Source organism: Vespula pensylvanica, chromosome 1, assembly GCF_014466175.1.
Source record: "Vespula pensylvanica isolate Volc-1 chromosome 1, ASM1446617v1, whole genome shotgun sequence".
Taxonomy (NCBI): Eukaryota; Metazoa; Arthropoda; class Insecta; order Hymenoptera; family Vespidae; genus Vespula; species Vespula pensylvanica.
In genome coordinates, this window is record NC_057685.1 from 4,835,691 (window position 1) to 4,853,934 (window position 18,244).

The 18,244-nt window shown below is 29.6% G+C and overlaps 3 protein-coding genes across 4 annotated transcripts in view; all 3 read left to right on the plus strand.

Annotated features, from left to right (window-relative positions):
• Positions 1-911: 911 nt before the first annotated feature.
• Positions 912-3,145, plus strand: LOC122628013 (synaptobrevin-like). 2 transcript variants are annotated; one of them, XM_043809809.1, is made up of 3 exons: positions 912-1,063; positions 2,301-2,623; positions 2,713-3,145. In XM_043809809.1, the coding sequence occupies exons 2-3, from the start codon at positions 2,305-2,307 to the stop codon at positions 2,751-2,753; spliced, it is 360 nt and encodes a 119-aa protein (XP_043665744.1). In that variant the 5' UTR covers positions 912-1,063; positions 2,301-2,304; the 3' UTR covers positions 2,754-3,145. The 2 variants fall into 2 exon arrangements, with proteins under 2 accessions (XP_043665744.1, XP_043665735.1); XM_043809800.1 differs by lacking the exon at positions 912-1,063 and adding an exon at positions 1,609-1,838.
• Positions 3,146-7,478: 4,333 nt separating this feature from the next.
• LOC122627915 (chloride channel protein 2) overlaps positions 7,479-18,244 on the plus strand; it is a 42,424-nt gene continuing 31,658 nt past the window's right edge. The window contains exon 1 of the mRNA XM_043809624.1: positions 7,479-7,611. Within this exon, the coding sequence (XP_043665559.1) occupies positions 7,552-7,611 (60 nt within the window). The 5' untranslated portion in view covers positions 7,479-7,551. The remainder of the gene's footprint in view (positions 7,612-18,244) is intronic.
• Positions 12,697-15,546, plus strand: LOC122627992 (uncharacterized oxidoreductase YjmC-like). Its single transcript, XM_043809745.1, has 2 exons — positions 12,697-13,369; positions 14,227-15,546. The coding sequence occupies exons 1-2, from the start codon at positions 12,995-12,997 to the stop codon at positions 15,076-15,078; spliced, it is 1,227 nt and encodes a 408-aa protein (XP_043665680.1). The 5' UTR covers positions 12,697-12,994; the 3' UTR covers positions 15,079-15,546.

The window sequence follows — 18,244 nt, forward strand, 5'->3', positions numbered from 1 at the left end:
CCTTTCCTTTTTCGATTATCCTTACCGTCCTACTATCCCTCAATGCGTTTCCCTTCGTATTAAATTTGAGCAAATGTTTTCCAAAATATCTTCGAAAATGTTTGTTATCTTAATAAAATCATCATAAAATCATGTATTTTGCGTTCTATCGATTACGGTGATACAATTTTGTAATCAACAATTCGTTTTTTTTACGATCTTAGACGATAAAGAAATTTGAAATTTCCGCGTAAAATGAGAGAGTCGATGGTTAGCGTTCGATAGAATCGAATGTTGTGTTAGAATGCGACGCTCTGCGCATGCGCAACGTAATATGCAGTCAATAAAAGCCGCCCCCGTCAATTCAACCCTCATGCGCGAACACACCCCGCTGGGGTATAATGCAGGTACGTAATACGGCTCGTCTCGATCCCTGTACCATTTCTCTTTCTATACGATAACGATTTCTAAGACTCTTTTTCCTTTTGTTTATGTGCATCATATTTTATAAAATTAAACGATGTAAATAATTTTTATTTTGGAATTAACCGATTTCGATGGATAACAAAATAGATTATTTTCATATTGTTCATTTTCTTTTTTTTTCTTTTTTTTTGTTATATAAAATACCAGGATGTCATTGTAATACGATATCTAATTTTTATAAAATATATTTTCATATTTTATAATATACGAATATGATATTCGTAATAGTAAAAATGCTTCTTTTATTATCATAAAGCGCAATAAATTTAGATTTTTATGATAATGTAACATAAAGTGATATAAACGAATAAATTTCTATGAAAAAATTAACGATGATTCGATAAAATGAAATAATTATTTTTTCTTTATGATTAAAGATTACAGATAAAGTATTGGTAGAACTAGCAATCTACTTTCGTACGGTCCTGATCAAGAATGCGATGTCTGTATGCGCAGGATCAACCGCAAGATCTTCTATTTATGCACTTGTCGCGATTTTCGTCGCGAAGTCACTATCGAGTTCTACGTAGAACCCCGATACATACTAGTGTCTGCGTGATTGTTAACAAAAATAAGTCAATCATGGATGCCTACAACGGTGAGTAATTTTTGTGCTTTAATTTATCTTTCTTTCCTAATTAATCTTTAAAAACGATGAAATTCTAAAAAATATATATATACGTTCTATATTTTTCAAAGAATCTTATTTCGAATATATTATTACAAATGCTCGATTTAAGTATTTTAATTCGATTTTCTTTGATTTCGGATGATAAATTTAGATTTCACATTATTTATTAATCTATGGTGAATATGAGAAGAAATAAGAATATCATATTGTATATACATAGAAAAAGATAATTTCATTATTAGTTCAATATGTTTTTATCGATCGCATTTAGATTTTTTTTTAACTGGAATTGAGGACTGTCAGCGCCACCTATCGTGCTTTCTCTGAAGTTATTTTTCTTCGTAAGATGGTACCAATCGTGTTACGTTTTACATACTTGCAATTTTAAAAACAGTCGGTAATAATATGAAAAAACTCGTAGAGGTAATAATGTGTATAAATTTATATATATATGTATAATTATATCGTACTATTTAATTTTTTCTATATAAAATATTTCTCCTAAATTCTTCTTTTTTTGTATATTCTATCGCGATAATATCTATCTTAATTTTTAATAACGCAAACATTTTGCGCTATATCTTTATCATTAGTATCACGCCATCTTACATTTTATGTGTCATACTATTGTAAACTATACTCGTCATTGACGTAAATTTGTGGAATTATTCGTAGCCGGGTATAATTACGTATATTTTTTTGTCTTTTTTCTATACGTTGATTTCTAGCATTTATAATACGTGTAAGTATATATGTATATAAAAATAATAATAATTAATATCGTTTACAAAAGTTTTGGCATTTGAAATTGTTTTTATAAAGTTCATCGGATGACATGATAATCGGAAATACTTATTTGGGCAAAGTATCTTAATATGGTGCGAATACTGTTTTTTTGCTATATCTTTTTTCTTTTAGATTGTTTGTTTTTACGATAAAGTGATATAGCAGTATTTTAATCGTTTATTAGCCAATAACATATGTATTTGCAACAGAGGTTATGGGCGTTGTTCTTGCAAATTAATGTAAATTATTTCGCCTTTGACGATTAAGTAATACATAAACCGTGGCATTCTCAAAGAGACTCGAATTGTTTCTAGATTTCCAGAGATATAATGATCTAATATTACAATAATATTCACAAAATTATATAGTAAGATTTTATTTATAAAGCATTTTTTTCCTCTAATTTCGTCCATCTTAGAAATATGGATGGAGTCGGTAACTCTACAGAAGTTGAGATTGGTGGGCCAAGAAATATGCAGCAGGCAGCATCTAGCAAAAAACTGCAGCAAACACAAGCTGAGATTAACGAAGTGGTGGGAATAATGAAAGTTAATGTAGAGAGAGTATTGGAGAGAGATCAGAAATTGTCGGAGCTTGAGAATCGAGCCGATGCGTTACAACAAGGTGCGACACAGTTTGAACAACAAGCTGGTAAACTTAAAAGAAAGTATTGGTGGAAAAACCTTAAGATGATGATCATCATTGGTATTATATGTGTTGTGATCTTGATCATTATTATATGTAAGTATAGCATTTTTTATTACTATTAAACATAATTTCATTTTGACTTAAACCATCTTTCCATCTTTCATTGTTTGTGTCTTTAATAGATTCGGCTGTACCGAATTCTTCAGAATCTGAAAATCCTTAAATCCAGAATCTTTAGAATCTGTAAATCTGGAGCCTGATAATGTTGTTTAAGGGTAATATAACTTATCATATTTGTCGAGTATTTGAATATTTGGATTATACTATTAATGAAGTTTATCTGACAAGAATATGTACAGGTTATAATGATAGAACAAATTTCAATGTAAATCTAATGTATGAACTGGTTTATAACATAATTCAGGGATAAAAATGATACGCATATTTTTGAGACTTAATCTATATGATCGCACAATTTGTATATTAAATACAGTATTAATATGGGTGGCCTTTTATAAAATAATATTGATGTTAAAAGATACTAAAGTGTTTTATGTCGTTGCAATGCTTATTGTACGTTTATCGAGGATATATAATATATAATGTTTATACTTTTTTGATGTGATTCCTATATACGTTTTATATACCTATCATCTTATCCTTTATATTGTAAAGAAATTTCTATTAATATATGATACTAGTCCATTTAAGGTAGCACGACTATGTGCATACAAAATGTCAATTTAAAAGTACAATACGAATTATTAATGATAATATTTTATATGTACATTTTATAGATAACGTTCGTATCTTGTAATGTAATACTTTCAAGGTCCAAAAAGTAATTACCAACAGTTTGGCCTCGATCGTTAAAAATGTCACGTGGAAGACGAAATTAGTGCCTTCGACGAACAGTTAGCGTCTCGCTACTTCTGTCGAATATAAATATCTTAACAGTCGAACCTTTTTGTTAGGATATTTGCTCAAAGTCGAATCGATAATGTTAAAGTGTAGTGTAAACGTAAATGAGCGATTTTACAATGAAATGAAAATAGTCAAGAATCTGCAAAAAAGATAATAATTTAAGAAGAAAAACAGCGAAGGAAAGCGTTAACCGTTAAAATAAACTCGATGAAAAATTCCAGTGGTTAAAAAAAGAAAGAGAAAAAAAACAAGAAAAAAAAAATGAAAAAAGAAAAAGCTAATGCGGTTCATAAGAACGGCAAATATTTATCCAAGATATTAAGTAGATCACATGACGTTAAAATAATCAATTAAAAAGACTCGTGGCATGTGAGGTAATAATTGTAAAAAAAAGATATCGTTCACCTATTCCTTCTATCGTTAAATAGTTTTTATTCAAAACATACAAAAAATTGTGGGCGATGGAGTATTGCGAAGAGAAAAAAAAAAAATTCGCGGAAAGAATTTAGAAAAGGAAAAAATTTTGAAACGAACAATTAATCACCAAAATGATGCTTTTTCTGTCGAATCGAAGTTAATTAGACGAAAATGATCGAATATTGTCCGATGATAGTCGTCCGAAGAAAAACATGTTGTCAAATTAATTGTAGTTCTCATATGCCGCGTATTCGAGGATTTTGATTTTCCCGCAAAAAACCTCGGTAGAAATTTCAGCCGCCCTCATTCATACATATACCTATCTATCAGTCGGCTCGCGACCGTCCGACCGGACAGTCAGATGCGGCACGCGAGCCGTGTCGCGGTGTTCATACGTATTGATATTTTCCACATCTTTTTTTTATTCTTGTCCGAATTCATTATAACTCGTGATTTCAATAGCGACATGCTAGAAGCCTAGAAAGTTTTAAAATTACCGGCAAGTAAACAAGAAATTCTGTATTTATTACTAAATTCGAGCGTGTGTAGTAAACGAGTAAACGAATACCGGCACGATTCTCTCTATCTCTATCTCTTTCTTTCACCCTTTCGACGGGTTCTTTTAGGATCGTTTTTTTCTTCTCTTCCTAAAAGATCGACCGGTTATTTCATTCAACCGATCGAAGGTTATACCTAAGCTCTTTTCTCCTCTCCCTTCGGACCTTTTCTTTTTTTAAGCCCTTACGAATTTTTTTATAAATTGTATGTGTATATATATATATCTATATTATATATTATATAATAATATATTATGCAATGTATATTATATACATATGTACATATATATATATATATATATATATATATATATATATATGTCGTTAAAAATTTGTGACTTTTATTATTATTATAAAAATTTATATACATTTACGTCGTTATCGTTCGTTATTGATTATTATTTAATACGAGTCATAATTCTAACTAATTAGATGTTTTCCTTTTTCTCATTGTAAACTTTTATTAAAGTAAACAATCATTGGAGATAGAAAAATGTTAATCAAGTTTGCATAGTATTATAATATATACTTACGTATACATATAGAAAAAATAATGTTATTTGTGCTTGTTGTGATTATAGCAATAAATTCTCACTTCGATTCATTCGAATTCATATCAGTGTGAAATAAATGAAACAATACACACATATACACACGGCAATATAGTAACGACCGACACCACCAGATAGTGCTGCTTATTCGTAAATTCGAAACTAGTCTCTTACGTTCGGGGATCAGTAACGCAGAATAATTGGCGAGAGAAAGAGAGAAAGAAAAATAGAAAGAAAGAAATAAAGAAAAATATAATTTTTCGTCGGAATCGAATCGTTATTTCTGATCGGTTTAATTTTCTCCTCGTAGAGAAATCGTGATTGATAACGTTCGAATGTTATTGTTTGGGTCATCGAGACACGCGTCGTTTTGATGACAGCAACGTTAGAACGAAATATCGAACGTCACTGTGTGTTCTCTGTGAATTTTTTCGTAAATCCGTTTTCCTGTGTACTTTGATATAAGGAAGAGAGTTTATCGCTTAAATAGAGAAGCCAAGAGATTTCAACAGGTTTCGAAATGAGAACGTACGGAAGCACGAGAGTGATTTTTCGAAAGCTTTTAATATCATCCTCTGAATCGATAAGGTCAACATTTTTCTTTTTTTTTTCTTCTTCTTCTTTTTTCTTTTTTTACGCGAATATTCACACATTTCTTATCTTTTTTTTTTCTTTCTTTTTTTTTCGTACTGAAAAAAATCTTAATACTTTCGTAGAGTTTATGATATATTGATAATATATTCGTAAAACGTTTCTTTTTTAATACGTAAAACGCGAGTGTTGAAAAATTTCTTTTTCTCCTTTTTTGGTTCTTTACATATATTTACAGATTTTTTTTTTAATACGTTTGCAGAATTAAAATATTGAAAATATATTCGCTATCATCGGTAAAACGATTTATTTTTTTAATGCGTAAAACGCGAGTGTTTAGAAATCCTTGTTGTTGTTTTACATTTTTACAAATTTACATAATGTATTTATATAATTGATATGTTGAAAATATATTCGGTAAAACATTTTATTTTTTCAATACATAGAGCGCCAGTGTTTTAAAATATCTTTTTGTTTCTCTTTTCTTCTGCATATATATACATATATCCATATATATACATATATCCATATATATATATATATATTTACAAATTTTCTTAAATACGTTAATAGATTTGAAACATTGCAAATATATTTGATAATCAATAAAACATATTTTTTTTTTTAATACGTCGAACGGGAGTGTTCACGAATGTCTTATCTTTTTTTTTTCTTCTCTGAATCAACAATTTTTCATTAATACATTCGTTAATTGATATTTTGAAAATATATTTGTTAGTTGATAAAAAAATGTACTCTCTCTCTCTCTCTCTCTCTCTCTCTCTCTCTCTCTCTCTCTCTTCTTTGAAAAAAATAAACGTTATCGTTACCGAGAATGAATTATTTGAATGAATCTATTGATTAATTTATTAGCGTCATTGCTTTCGAAAAGTTCATATCGTCTGGAAAGTTCTCTCTTTCGGTTTGTTTACCGGTGAAACCGATTGACTCCGTTATCGGGTAGATTCAACCGTGAACGTTAATATTTTTTAATCTATAGATACGTTATAACGCAACAGAAAAGAAGGATCGTCGATCGAGTAAAATAGAAAAAGTAGAGGGTAAACAGATAGATAATTTTTACTATGCGAAATAGTTAATATCGTTTGGTTAATGAGAGACGAATTATTTAATATTGAGAGGTTATGCGTTAATTCTCTATAGCTTCGAAATCACAGTTAATGTTCTCTTAAGTCTAAGTTATACTCTTGATGTAGTGTAATATATTACTATATTATAATATGATATCGAGGATTTAAATTATGTCATTACAAATATATATCTCGAAAAGATATATTTAAGGCATTTTGGAGAAAAATTGTTCAGACAATAGATATCCCTTTTTCGGAATAGTGATAAAATTTTACGAAAGATTTCGATACCGTTTTAAGGTTAACTTTTTTCTTTTAATTACGATTTTATATTTTTTGTAATGGTATTCTGTGCTAAAAAAAGCAAGAAATGTCTGAAATATTCCGAATCATCGGCTTATAGAGGATTGAGAAGTAATTTGTCATTTATTGGAAAAGTATCCCATTGAATTTTTTTTATTATAGATTTGTCAACGATATCGAGGTAGTGTGAGTGGGAAAAAGTGCATGCAATTAAAATAATAAAAATAATAAAATAATAATAACAATAACAACAATAACAACAACAACAACAACAACAACAACAACAATAATAATAATAATAATAATAATAATAATAGAAATTAAAAAAACAAAGAAAAGAAAATTTGGTAGTGATTCCTGAAGAGTTCATCATCGATAAGATTTCGAAAGATAAAAGAAAGAAAGAGAGAGAAATAGACCCGTTACAGACAGTCATTAGTAGTGTAACCGTGTGTGTTGAGTGAAGTGACGACCTAACTCAATCTAAACTCCTTTCATTCCTCTCTCTTCTTTTTCTCATTTCTTCGTCACCGTTTACTTGAATCTTTTGAATACCGCGCGTGTCTTCAACGGGGTAACAATTCAAGATGGCATCCTCGGAACTAAGAGAAAACGATGAATATGGACTTGGATATCAGAACACTTTGGTGAGTCTCTTTTTTTTCATTATTATTATTATCATCATCATCATTAATCATCATTATTTTCGATCATTCAAATATAACCGGTTAATTCTGAAAGGTTCATTATAGAGTTAATTATAACACAAACAAAAAATTTATGTGAAACAAGTAAAAAATTTAACTGTCGAACGTATCGAATCGATAAGTATTGCTTCCGAGGATAATTCGTTATATTCATAGGTGTGTATACCATTCGTGTACACGTGTTGCATCACATTATCAACAATATTTATTTGTTTTATTATTTTCGATCACTGAAATATAACCAATTAATTCTGAGAGATTTATTTTATCGACTTAATCATTTAAAAAAGTAAAAGAAGGTAAAACATTTAAGTGTCGAACGTATCCAATCGATAAGAGCAGGTTTCAAGGGTAATTCGATATGTCGATATGTTTGTAGTGTATAAGTGTGTGTGTATATATATATGTGTGTATACGCACGTGCTTACATGAATCGTATTACATTACAAACAATATTTTTTAATATCATACTCACAGATTTCTTTCGAAGAAAATTTTTAAGATTATAAGTTTTAATACAATCGAAGCAAATAAATTTATAGAAATAATCAAAATGAACGATAAACATGATGAAAACGAACGATTTAACATCTTTTCTTTCCTTTTTTGTTCTTTTGTTTTCTTTTGAGGATATTGAAGTATGAGAATATGTATGTAACCTATGATATCCGAGCTTAGAACAATGCGAGCTGAGAAACGCGCCAAAAGTGATGGCAAGGGTTGCAAACCTATTTTCATGTTTATTATTAGCTTAAGCAGACTCTTAGGCGTAAATAGAGTCTCCTCATAGAGAGAGAGTAGAATTCGTATGCAGACAACGACGACGACTTTCAACTTTCTCGCATGATTTTTCATATTCTTCATAGTTAAGATTATTGATCGAATCAAATCGATACTTGCCCTTTTTTCTTGCTAAAAATATTTTTAATTTTGAAGATTACTCGTTATTTTCATTTCACTTCGATATACTCGATATATATTAGAATTGGATTTTTTTTTATTTATAGATCTCTTTTCTTTTTCGCACTTTTTTAAGTCCCTCTCTCTCTCTCTCTCTCTCTTTTTCTTTTTCTCTTTCTCTTTAGATATTTCAAATGTCATGGTAGCTGAATTAAGATGCATAAACGTATTTTGGCGAGACGTATTTTATCTTTGTATTTAGCTACTCATTTGTTACGGCTGTTGCTCTTGCTGTTGCTGTTGCTGTTGCTGCTGTTAATATATAATGTAGTTTTTGAGTTTGCCAAAATCCCGGGCCGAAGATTTCACAGACAATTTTCTAGCATCATAAGTAAATTCGAAAACAATATGAGATTCATATTCGTTAATAGGCGACGTTATAATTCATCTTTTATTCGCCGTGTTAACGGTAGTATAATAATTGTCTTTGAGAAACAGATAAATTGTATGTACACTAAAAGATATTGTTATTTTTATCTTTAACATATCTTTATATTTCTTCACCGATATCATTTGGTGTAGACTTTTGATTATCGGAAAAAATTAACGATCAAATACTAGTTGAAAAAAATCTATTTTTCTTTTTCTTTTTTTTTTCTTTAATCTCTCTTTGTCGAAAGTGTCAATACTTATTTGATGTAACGATTCTTCTTTTTTTTTTCCTTATTTCTATCTTCTTTACTTCTTAAATACTTTTTTAATATAATGATTCTTCTTTTTTCTTTATTTCTATCATTTTTATTTCTTTTTACTTTTATTTCCTTCTTTCCTTTTCCTACATTATTTACACTTCCTTCTTCATTTGATTTTTACGAACGACAGGTATAAAGGCGAGATAACATCGAGCGTGTCGTGACGTAATAACTCGTTAGCGTCGATTAACGCTGGATTGTTGTCTACTTTAAACGTTTCATCGATAGATAATACATATATACATACTATTAATTCTCTTACTTCTTCACAATGTCAAGCTTAAATCAATTATCTTTTTTTTTCCTTTACTGATTATCTCTAATCGATTATAGACTAATTGTAAGTACTTAGGTATTAGAAATCTTTACAATTTTTATAAGGTCCTCTCTCTCTTTTTTTCTTTCTTTCTTTCTCTCTTTTTTGATAATGACGATGATTCATAAGTATGATCTTTTTGAAATATGTAGACATATAATCAACATGATTCGATCGAATTGCGTATCGTGAGAATGATTGCGTCATTCCTCTTTGCATATAAAAAATATGTATATGTTTGTATGTATATATATTGTACATATTGTATTATATATTATTATATAGATATATATATATAGATTTTATATATAGATTTTATATATATATATATGTTATATGTAGATATATATAGATATTCATAAGAATGTGATATATGAACGTAGAAATCGTACTATCGAGTTTGTTAACTAATCAAATTATCACATCAGTCGAAGGATTTCGATCATAGAAGAAATGATACTCGCATACTTGCACGCAGAAACATTGTCCCGTTTGTTTTTCTGTACTTTGACTTCCTGAACTGTCTTATTTAATCAACTAATTTATTTATTTATTTATCTAATTTACTTATTGATTTTTTTCATTTTTATTTTTATAGATATAACCGATTCATTCTTAGAATTAATATAAATATATATATATATATATATATTTATAAAAGTATAGTGTTATATATAATGTATTAGTATACATTATATATGTTGTAAATATATAGACGTATATAAGATATATCAGAAGAAAAAAAAAAAACGACAGATTCGTTGCTTATCGAGAATTGCGATAAGACGTTCCCCATTTGTGGTAGATCGGCAGAGTATTCGCTAGTGATATTACAGAAAATGTCTTGATGATAATGAGAATCGAGGTCGAGAAAAAAAGAGAAGGAGACAAAGAGAGAGAATAAAGAGAGAGAAGCAGGGAGAGAGAAAGAGAAGGGGAGGGAGAAGAAACAGGAGAGAGAGAGAGAGAGAGAGAGAGAGAGAGAGAGAGAGAGAGAAAGAGAAAAAGAGGGAGAAGGAGAAAGAGAAGGAGAAAGAGAGAGACTACGAGATCGTTGCTGATACGAAACTTGGAATTATAATAGGAAGAAACAAAGAAAGGAAGAAAAGAAAAAGTAAAAAGAAAAAACGATGAAAATTCATTCCATTACGTTTATTCCATTTAATTCACTATTTACTTAAATGAAGAATTTTAAAAAAAGAAACAATGATATTGATTCTTATTCGTTTTTATTTATATAGTTTATTGAATTAACTCGATCATAATTTGCCTCTCATTTTCTCGTCAATGAGGAAACGTTATACACACACACATATATATATACATACATGTGTAATATATATTATATATGTATGTATGTATCTATGTATGTATGTATGAATGTATGTATCTATATATGTGTACCGATAGAATCTATTACACAAATAATTTATGCTTATCGACATCTATTCGAGTTGATCGAAGTGATGGATCGAAAAGGTGTTTTTAACTTTTACATGTACATGTACGTATATACGTATATACGACACCATAGACCGTAAGAAGATATGCAAATATTTATTCGCTAGCTTTAATGTATTCAAACGTTACCATTGCCACACACACATACACATGTATGTATATATTATTCATTTTCTTGTAATTTTCTTCATATATTTCATTTTCTTGCAATTTTTCTTCTTCTTTTTTGACCATTTCTATTATTTCAGATTATGAAATCTAAGTATATAAATTTATGAGATATTAAATTGTATAAAATTATAATTTACAGTATATAAATTTTAAACGTTATGAGATTTAATTAATTACAATAATAATTAATTATTATGTTATTAAATCGAATTCAATAATGATCTTTGTTGATGATGATTTTTGAAAAATCTATGATAAAGTTTATAGAAATTTTATTTTCTTTTTTTTTGATATGAAGAAAATAATAAAGTTTATAAATAATTTCAATATCTTTTCTATAAGAAATCATTGATTTCTTCTTTTACAGAAATTTAACAAAAATTCGTAAAATTCGTTGTTTTAGATCGTCACATGATATAGTTTAATCGTTATATCGGTAAAACCGATCTGTTCTGTAAGATACATGCATGCAAGATAACGGTATAGAAAAGCCATCTAATCCATGTAAACTCCTTTTTTTCTCTTTTTTCTATTCACTACATACTTAAATATCATATATATATGTGTATGTGGGTGTACGTGCGAGCGCGTGTGAGTGTGTGGATGTATGTGTATTGACGCGTGTGCGAACGTTCAAGGATTTTCCTGGTCTACGTGGTCGATTATGTCATTTGTAATATGGATGATCGTTATTATGCAACAAAATATAGGAAAAATGGAAATAAGAAAGAAAGAAAAGAAATATACATCAATAAAAAATATATATCGTGTTTAATTCGTATACATGAATTTTGAAATTGAGTTGAGTAGCCGAATTAATTTTGAACATGGCGCCCGCTTGGACGTCATCACCCAGGCTGTCCAACAGAACATTTCAAGCGACACTGTTGACACAACAAAAAAATAAACGTCGTGTTGAAACGCGTCATGTCAAGATTACACAACAATAATTCGTATACGATAGATTGATCTTATCGTTTTATTGTTTTCGTCGTATTTCGCGTAATTTGTGACACATTTAAATACTTTCGAAGACTCTCCAAGAAGGTAGAGAGATCGAGAAGATAAAAATTGGTGTGTTTCGAAAACATATTGAAAGTATCAGTTAAAATTTGAGCGACAAGTTACGTAATTTTAATGTGTTATTCGACGTAGAAAGCAAGAAAAGCGGCAAATTCAAATTTTACATATCATAGTGATATGATCGTAAGATCAGTCGACATTGAACTTATGGAGGGCTATTAATAATATAAAGATAAACAAAAAGGAAGAAAGGGAAAAAAAATAAGAATAAAAGTTAATAGAATTAATGCAACCGAATAAATAAATTAGTCTGCCAAAAAATATTTTGTGTGTTTAAATTGGCATATATTTTTTCTTTTTTTGGGAGATAAAATTTGTTGTGTTGTTTGTTGTAGCATTTTGATAAGACTCAGACGATAACCTGGGATCTCAAATAAAAAACTCACTGAGTGGGTCGTATGGACCGACCGATATTAACGCAGCTTACGAATTTAATTTTCTCTTTTCTTTTTCGACGAACATACTGCTTTGAAAAGTAAATTTATTTAGTCGGTAAATACGTTAAAGTGAGAAGAGTAAAGTTCGAAAGTCGAAGAATTTTAATATTTTATCTTGAATTCATTCGAACGAGAGAAAGTTGACCCGAAAGGTAGGGATAGAAAAAACAAGAAAAGAAGCGGAAAAAAGAAAAAGAAGAAAAATGATCATCAGTAATCGTGGTAGCTCGTTTATTAGAGCTTGTTGTGTATCACGAATGCGGCACAAGATATTACAAATTCCGAGAAAAAAAGAAGACATTGTAGATATTGTTTTTGCCGCAAGAAATATGACGTCCAGTTGCGATAAGAGTGAAATGGTTGTACCAAAGGAAGAGGTAGTCAGATTTATTCAGCAATGTATGTGCAAGGTAGGAACACTCAAGGAAGACGCTTACATCGTAGCGTATCATTTAATGACCTCTGATTATCGTGGTCACTTCAGTCATGGTATGAACAGACTGCAGATGTATGTGACAGACATTCAAAATAAAAACATCGATCCTCTTGCCAAACCATGTATCGTAAAAGACTTTAAGGTTCGCCAAAATTTTTATTACGAAATAGTGGAATTCCTGCTTTTAAAGTTATCAAACGTTATTGTTGTTGTTTTCTTGCTTTGTTTTTTCTTTCTTCTTTTTCATAGCTTGTTTGCATCACTCTTTTTTTTTCCCAAAAATAATATTTACGTTTTGTACATACGAATATTTGCATTATATCGTACAATATAATCAAGAAATAATTATTTTCATTATGATCTTTCGATTATTGCCATTAATAATCTATTAACATAGATGTACATTTTTACATAAATCCAAATGCATGGCAATCAACGTTAACGTATTATATTAACAAGCGACGAGAGAGAAATGATAAGGTAAGATGCTTCTTACTTTTAAAGAGATTTTCTCTCTCTCTTTCTTTTTACAGTAGTGTGAGAGAGAGAGAGAGAGAGAGAGAACGTCATCTGTCTCACTACAATAAGATTCGTTGCCGACTCGCAAACCTTAAATCTATATTCCTTCTACTACATCTAATTAATGTTCGAGCGTGCCTGCCTCTTGTATACGCTGTGCTTTGTGCATAATAAACGAGCTAGCATGTGTTAACATTCTTGCGTCATCGGCAACATCATTAACGAGTCGACGATCAAATATCGTAATTCGTGTCGAAAGTAAACATTCGAGATTTTTCTCTTTTTCTCTCTATGTATAACATTGTATAAAATATTTATTTCATCAAATATTATTTTTATATTTTATTTATATATATTAGAAAATTGTTTGTTAAATTTAAAGACTCTGAAAGCATGGAAACCATTTGTGAAAAGAAGAAAAACTGAAAAAGGTAAATCTCCTTGTAATCTTCTTATAAGGTCGACAAAATTTTTTTACAGGCGGTAGCTTTGGTCGATGGACAAAATGGGTTGGGTCAGGTAATCGGCCAGTATTGTATGGAATTAGCGATAAAAAAAGCTAAGGAATATGGAATCGGTATGGTATCAGCACGAGGATCGAATCATTATGGTATCTGTGGTTATTACACATCAATGGCTATGAAAGAAAATCTGATAGGTTTCAATTGTACTAATACGAGCCCTTTAATGGCACCAACACGTAGCAAGAAAGCTGCCTTGGGAACAAATCCTTTATCCTTAGGCATGCCTGCGGAAAATGGCGATGAATTTCTTTTGGACATAGCGACCACCTCTGTGGCACTAGGGAAAATCGAATTGGCTATGAGAAAAAATGAGTCTATACCTTCTAGCTGGGCCCTCGATAGTGAAGGTAAAGTCACAACAAACGCTACTGATGCCTTCAATGCGACTCTGTTGATGCCTTTGGGCGGTGAAGAAAAATTATCGGGTTATAAGGGTTTCGGACTTGCCACCATGGTCGAAATTCTTTGTGGTATTCTTTCTGGTAGCGACTTTGGACCTAACATTCGTTCTTGGAAGAAAAGTGACAAGATTGCTAATCTAGGACATTGTTTCATGGCTATCGACCCTGAAGCTGTTTCTTGTGGTTCTAAAGAGAGATTATCAGTTCTTCTCTGTCAACTTCGGGAACTTCCAAAGTCGGGTAAATTACCTGTTATTGTAGCTGGTGATATAGAGAGATCTAACATGGCGAAAGTCGACAAAGAAGGTGGAATAACGTATCATCCGAATCAAATAAAAGATTCTGCTAAATTTGCTGAAAAAATGGACGTCTCACCGATGAAATTTATACCGAAAATGTCCAATTAGATTGGAAGACTTCAAAATGTATTACAAAGCATTTTCTCATAATTACAAATTTTTAATCGTTGTTTAATACCATTATTCTTAATTTACAAAAAAAAAAAAAAATCATGATATTCGATTATTCGAAAGAGATATTTTTTATTATATGCAATTTTTATCAATGATACCGTTTCATATACAATTTTTTGAATTGTAATCCTCATCATCGAATAATAAATTGTACCTCTAAAAACCAGTAATTTGTTATAGCATGACAATTGATCGTATTCTTTTGAAATAAGTCCAACATTTTTATTATTTAAAATTGATGGGGTTACGGTCAATCGTTATGAATTAACCAATAACTAAACTGTTTACTCTATGAACAACTTAATCATTCTTTTATACAAAACAAACATTATGTTTATATCTTTAATATATTTTTATAACCATTTACAATATATCTATATATTTTTGTTTGAATAATAAAAATTTGTTTATTTTGTCATTTATTCGAATATATATATATATATATATATATATATATATATATATGTACATCCATTTGTTTGATTTTAATTTCAATTATCTATCGTAAAATGAACACGATAAGTCGATTAGGGTTACGAAAGAAATCGTGATGACAGTTTTCACGCTTTTATTTCTACGGGTTTTTGCACGAATGGTGTTTATCTTGTTTATCTTCCGGATAAACAATTATTGCGTGTAACGATCCAATGATTTCATGAAAAAATTAGGTTTTAATGTACGATGACATAAGAAATTTGCGGTTTGGTCATGGTCACGATAACGATCATGTAGTATCACGATTGCGATCGCGATCACGATCACGATCACGATCACGATCATGATCACGGGTTCGATCGACAGTGGTCGATGATGACGGTGATCGCGCAACTACTATGTGACCTTGATTATCGACTCGTCCGCGATTTCATCCGCGATTTACTTTCATTCTTTATTAGTCCAGCAATCGGCACGCGAATATCAAAGAAATATACCTGCATCTTAGCTTGTTTCACGTTCGACATTTTTTTAATGATATCTCGCATTTCGTGGCAAACTTAGCTCGTTACATAATTACACAATACATTTGTAACGAGCGTTGAAAATTATATTTTTTCTTTTATTTAGACAATAAAGTAGACGAAATAAAAAAAGAGATTAATCGTCTGTAATTTCTAAGATTTATTTTCAACAGTAACAAAATATAACTTATATATATAATTTATATACAAGTATTATTTTATGCTAACTATTTAGTATAATTATATTTGGTAGGTATATTATAATTAATAATATTTAAAGGACTTGATATAATTCTATTATCTAGTATATTACTTAAAGACTATATAATTATATTATATAATATATTTATTATTATAATACAATTATTATATATATCAAGAAATATTTTATACGTATACGTTAAATATTATTAAAACTAAAAAAAGATTAGAAAAAAAATACAATGGAGATTCTTTTTTTTTATAATTAAGAACATAATAAACTGGTGTATCTAGGGAATTCGAAATCACAAAGAGAGTGAAAAAGAGAGAGAGAGAGAGAAAGACACGACAATCTATCTCAGAATATTTTCAAGTTCCATCAGAGACTGGTAAACAAGGTTATCGTCTTGGAGACTCCCAGACACGACGTCTCGGACGATTTCTTGCTATCATTTCGCACAAGCATGTTTCGGTAACCTAATCATTGAAATTAAACATCGATGGATCGTCTTTGAATTTCTCTCTGTATAGGTATATATATATATATATATATATATAAAATACGTGTATGTATGTATGTATAAATGTGTGTGTGTGTATATATATATATAGGTGTTATTACTGACTAAATCTCTAACTGAGCAAAAGTTCATGGGTGAATACTGAGCAATTTATATTCTATTCCATGGAATGACGACATGGAGTAGATTAGCTTGTATCTGTATGTGTCACGTTCAAGAAGCGCTTTGGAATTTCGCACTTTCTACATTGCCTTGGAGAAAGGATCGCAAATGAAAGCAAAAGAAGAAGAAGAAGAAGAAGAAAAAGAAAAAATATTGGGAAAGATGAAAATTTTATCCTATGTTTATTTCATTACGTTCTCGCAAAGTCAATTCTTACGTCATGTTCTAAGATATTTCATGTTTTTTATGTTTTAATTATGCTAGTACATTTTGGTATAGAGTAAATTATATTATATATATATATATATATATATATATATGTTATATTATAATAATATTGTAATATACTACAATAAAAAATTATATAATATTTTAATATAGTATATATAATATAATTTTAGAATATTACAATTACATTATATTTTCTATACTAAGTGTTAAATATTTTATTTATGCTAATATAATATATTATATAGTATATTTAGTATAGTATAATTATACCGTTATAAATAATACTATTATAACATTCACATTATATAACTTTTGTGTAGATACAAAAAACAACATTGAGATATATCCACTTTGTTAAACGATGAATTGAAATTGCTCTTCTATGATCGTTGTCTTTAGAATAGAAAACAAAGCATGAAAAGAAAATAATAGTTTCATTCTCGTCTACCGTCAACTTTGTTCGGTATTGTAAATCAAAACGTAAAACATGTGTGACAGAATATGTTCTATAGTTATAGCAAAGAAAAGCAGAAAATTAGTGTCACTTTACTCGTTCTACGTATTTCTCATTTATCCGGTCACACTTGTTCATTGTTTGAGAAGAAAAAAAGAGGTCTTTTTCTTTTATCCGCTGTTATTTATAAGTGTGAATCTATTAGACATCGTATATGTAGCTTCGTTAATTTAAGAACACTTTACTAAATGTCTGCGGTGACGCGAATAAGGATTTACGGAAAGACACTTTTCAACGTATAGATAATTTCATTTAAATTGTTGGAAATAGAGAAAGATAGAAATAGATAGATAGATAGATAGATAGATAGATAGATAGATAGATAGATAGATAGATAGAGAGAGAGAGAGAGAGAGAGAGAGAGAGAGAGAGAGAGAGAGAGAGAGAGAGAGAGAGAGAGAGAGAGAGAGAGAGAGAGAGAGAGAGAGAGGCGAAGAATAAATTAATGAGTAAGAACAAGACAGAACCAGATGTTTTTCTTTAAATAATATCTACTCTAAGAGAGTAGGTAT

Coding starts and splice junctions, on each gene's coding strand:
- LOC122627992 (XM_043809745.1), top strand. CDS start 12,995: ATGATCATCAGTAATCGTGGTAGCTCGTTTATTAGAGCTTGTTGTGTA. Junction 13,370..14,226: donor GTATCGTAAAAGACTTTAAG/GTTCGCCAAAAT, acceptor ATTTTTTTACAG/GCGGTAGCTTTGGTCGATGG.
- LOC122628013 (XM_043809809.1), top strand. CDS start 2,305: ATGGATGGAGTCGGTAACTCTACAGAAGTTGAGATTGGTGGGCCAAGA. Junction 2,624..2,712: donor GATCTTGATCATTATTATAT/GTAAGTATAGCA, acceptor TGTCTTTAATAG/ATTCGGCTGTACCGAATTCT.